We start from the raw sequence: 4371 nt of genomic DNA on the forward strand, positions 1-4371 counted from the left end.
TGATACAAAAATTAAATATTAAATCAATATTTTTTATACTTCCATTAAAAAACAATCTAATGAAATCTATTTACAGTATGAAAAAAAACAAGCAATACATAAAAAATAGCAAGTGTTACATTTAGAAAGAAAATTAATTTAAAATCTTGAATAATTTTTGTTGATCAAAAAAGATATAAAGATTTCAAAAACAATTCTTTTTTGTCTTGGAAACATTGTTTTCCATCAGAAATAAAAGTAAAATTAGAATACAGTAATCTTGTCAAGTAATGTAAATTCTACTCAATTGTTAATAAATTATTATAATTTTTTATTTTAAACAAATGAAATATATTTCATCTTTTCTGTAATTATCTGTTAAATGATTGATAAAAGTTTTCCAGTTTTAAAATATTTTTTAAACATAGTCTCCAATTCAAAGACATTACAGTAGAGCGTCGTTTATCCGAAAGCATTCCAGTCGGCAAATGTAAATTTTCGCTAGTGCTGTGGCGCTGCAATCTTCGGCTATTTCTCGGACTACTCAAATATTTTACATTTTTGATACTAAATTAACTTCTTAAGTATAATTTTTTATTGTTTTTATATTTTTCAATAAATTTATTTTGTTTGTACACAATAAAAAAATAATTTTTAACGATACAATAGTCTTCGTTAGGCTTAACATCGACGAAAATTCAACGCGAAGCGACACGCAACGGAGAGAAATTTCAACATGGGATAAATTAATATATTTTTTCGTACATGATTCGTTATCCGAAAAATAAGTTATCCGAACCCAAGGTCTTAGATTTATAAGGTTGCCTCATACAGCCGATTTAGCCACTTCCTGCCAGATTCCGGATATACGTCATCCGTAGTCGAGCCCAAGGTCTAGCGACTGCTTCACTACTGTAAGCGAGGGAAGGAAATTTTGGAATTTAACTATTTTTTTTTTAATTTGTCGAGCGTTTTTAGACTCATAATCTTCGAAGGTAAATATATCTATACTTATTGCTATTATTAAACATAATTATGTTGATAATTATATCGATAAAAATTGTTCGGAAGTAACAAAAGTGTTCCTAGAACAGTTTGATATTCTGTTGTAGTCTTTACTCTTCGTTCTGTAGAAATTACAGAATATGGTTACGGATAAAATATATTTATTAATAAAATACTTTAAAATACTAAGAATAGTTTTCTGCATGTATAAAAATAGTATCTGCTCAGTGAAATGACGACTACAAATAATAAGCTGGCCGGTAACAGGATGGTAACACTTAAGATAACCTGCGATGTAAAAGAATATTGTTTATTATTAATTAATATAACTTTTTAAAATATGCATATTTACGCAAATACCTAAATTTTATTATTATTATTTTTAGATGCCAGGAGCAACATGTGCTGTTGCAAATTGTGATAACAGCCATTGTAAAACAAAAGTCATTAGACAGGAAAGTCAGTTATTTTAGATTTCCTAAAGATCCAATAATAAGAAGAAAATGGATCCATAACTGTAAAAGAAAAGACAAATTTAATCCTGATTCTTGTCATGTTTGCTCTGATCATTTCACAGAAAATGATTTTGAAAGAAATTTAAAAGCTGAATTATTAGGTTTATTGACAAGACCTAAACTAAAGAAAACTTCAATACCAACAGTAAATTTAGGAAACATAGAAAATAAAAATATTAAGCAGTCAAATGAAAGAAAGAATAGTGTATTAAAAAGAAATAGAAAAAACCTGATAGAAAAACTTTTAGATGTAAATAAACAGGATAAAGGAGAAGAATCTTTTAACAAATGTAACAATTGTAAAACTTTAGAAGATCTTAATTTTAAATTAAAGCATGAAAATTCTATTTTAAATATGAAGATTAAACATATTGAGATAAGAATGCAAGCAATCCAAAGAGATCTGAAATTTTGGAAAAGTAAAACTGTCATCATTCAAAAAGAACATGAAAAATGAAAAAAATAAAGATTTTGTTATATCATTATTGAAAGATTCTTCAGTTTGATGAGATGAAGATAAATACTGTATATACTGTACTGTACTTATATTAATAAAAGCACATAATTCAATAATTATTTTAATTTTCTGTTTTAACATTTTACTGATATTTCAGGTAAACAATATATATGAATATGATAAAGTGAGGGATAAAGTTATTGGACCCAATAATCAAGTTTTAGTAATGATGGCAAGAGGACTATTTGCATCATGGAAACAACCAGTTTACATGGATTTTGATGTTAAAATGAAAAAACAACTTTTATTTACTGTTATTTCAAAACTTTTTGATGCAGGATATACTGTTGTTGCTGTTGTTAGTGACTGCGGTGGACAAAATATAGGATTATGGAAGGAATTAGGGATAAATATATTTAATACTAAATTTATACATCCATCTAATGGAAATAATATATACTATTTTCCAGATGCACCTCATTTGTTAAAACTCATTAGAAATTGGTTTTTAGATACAGGTTTTCTAACTTCAGATCATACATTAATAAACAAAGACTCATTACAACAGTTACTTCAAATAGATTCCAATGAAATAAAAGTTTGCCATAAATTAAAAGAAGAGCATATTACATGTCAGAAATTTCAACAACAAAATGTTAGGTTAGCTTGTGAATTATTTTCTAATTCTACAGCTGTTGCTATTAAAAGATATATTAAAACTGAAAATGCCTTAGCAGCTTCTGAATTTATATCATCAATTAATGCATGGTTTGATGTTATGAATAGTTCAACACCCAATTTTCATTACAAAATTGATTATCCCTCCAAATGTGCTTATGGCATTAACATAACAGAACAAAATAATATACTTGATAATACTTACAGAATAATTGAAAGTATGAGATGTGTATCTAAAAAATCACTTCAAACATTTCAAAAAGGAATGCTTATATCTATTAAATCTATTAAAGATTTATTTTTCGACCTTAGTTCAAAATTTCCTAAATACCATTATATCTTAACATGTAAAGTAAATCAGGATTCTTTAGAAAATCTATTTTCACAGATTCGAACTAGAGGTGGTTTAAATGATCATCCTAGTCCACTTGAAGTAATATATAGAGTAAGAATGATAATTTTAGGCAAATCACCAGGAATATTGCAAAATAAATTAAACACAGAAGATCAGATAGCTGAAAATTATTTAATAAATGAAATGTTTGAAGAAACAGATTTACTGCAAGAAGTTTCAGATATGTCTAGTTCTAAAGAACAAGGAATATCTGAAAATTCATGCAATGTAAATGATGATGATTTATGTGATATATCTCAGGAAAATGTAGAATTAAAAAATGATGAATTAGATGAATTAAAAAATGATGGATTACAATATTTAGCAGGGTGGATTGCAAGAAAATACAAAAAAAATATCCAAATTTAGGAAGTGTCAGTCACCAAAATAAAAATGAACATAGTTATACAATGATGTCCCTTGTTCAGGATTTATCTTTTGGTGGACTGTCACAACCATCAGAAGATTTCTTTAATTTAGTTAAAAAAATGGAATCAATTTTTACAAAAACTGTTAAACTGCATTTGAAATGTAAAACGGTTTCATCTATTACATCATTACTTAAACAGACAATTAACTTGCCAGAAGACATTACATACACATACGTAAAGCAACGTGTATGGATTAGATTGAAATTTTTGAATAATTTAATTAAACATGATCGTTTCGCTGTGAAAAGAAAAGTAAATTGTAATAACAATAGAAAATTAAAAAAAGTTTGTACCTGATTTAATTAATTGTTTTTATGTAGCATTTAATTTGTACATATTGACATCAAAAATGTGTTTATAACATAAAAAATTGTTCTTTTGAAACTTAATTTGTATATATTAATATCAATAATATCGTTTTCGGTACACGAGTATTAAAAATTGAAAAATAGACCAATATTATTTTTAGTTCAAAAAAAAATATAGTAGTTTGACGATAGAAATTAAATTAATTTACTTATATATAAATCACCTACGTAGGATTTACCAAAATTAATCTTTTTAAGAAGCTATTGTTGTTATAAAATCATAAAATAGATTTCATTTACAAAGTAGAAAAACTCATTTTAACTTCAACTTTACACGTAAAAATTACGAAGATTTGCTCAATATTCCGGATTTTTCTTATTTATAATCAATTTTTATTTTTATTTAATTAAGTAAGTATCGTAATTAATAAAATATTAGCGTGTAATTAAAGCTTCGAGCCTCTGATCGGTAACGTTTCTACCATAAGGACATAGTAAGATGTTTCGTTTTCGACTACGAGTGACGTCAAATAAGCAACCAATGAGAAGCGTTTCTTCTCTATGAGGCAACCTGATAATCTAAGACCTTGATCCGAACCACCCC

At 26.4% G+C, this 4371-nt stretch overlaps 1 protein-coding gene across 1 annotated transcript; it reads left to right on the forward strand.

The window, feature by feature from the left end:
• Positions 1-1320: 1320 nt before the first annotated feature.
• On the forward strand, positions 1321-1983 carry LOC111614673 (52 kDa repressor of the inhibitor of the protein kinase-like; the record flags this gene model as incomplete). Its single annotated transcript, XM_023356036.1, has 1 exon — positions 1321-1983. A coding segment is annotated over one exon (636 nt), but the record flags the coding sequence as incomplete, so codon positions are not given.
• Between the last annotated feature and the right edge of the window lie 2388 nt (positions 1984-4371).

Source organism: Centruroides sculpturatus, unplaced genomic scaffold, assembly GCF_000671375.1.
Source record: "Centruroides sculpturatus isolate CEXI.00-Female unplaced genomic scaffold, Cexi_2.0 scaffold2133, whole genome shotgun sequence".
In the NCBI taxonomy this organism is placed as follows: Eukaryota; Metazoa; Arthropoda; class Arachnida; order Scorpiones; family Buthidae; genus Centruroides; species Centruroides sculpturatus.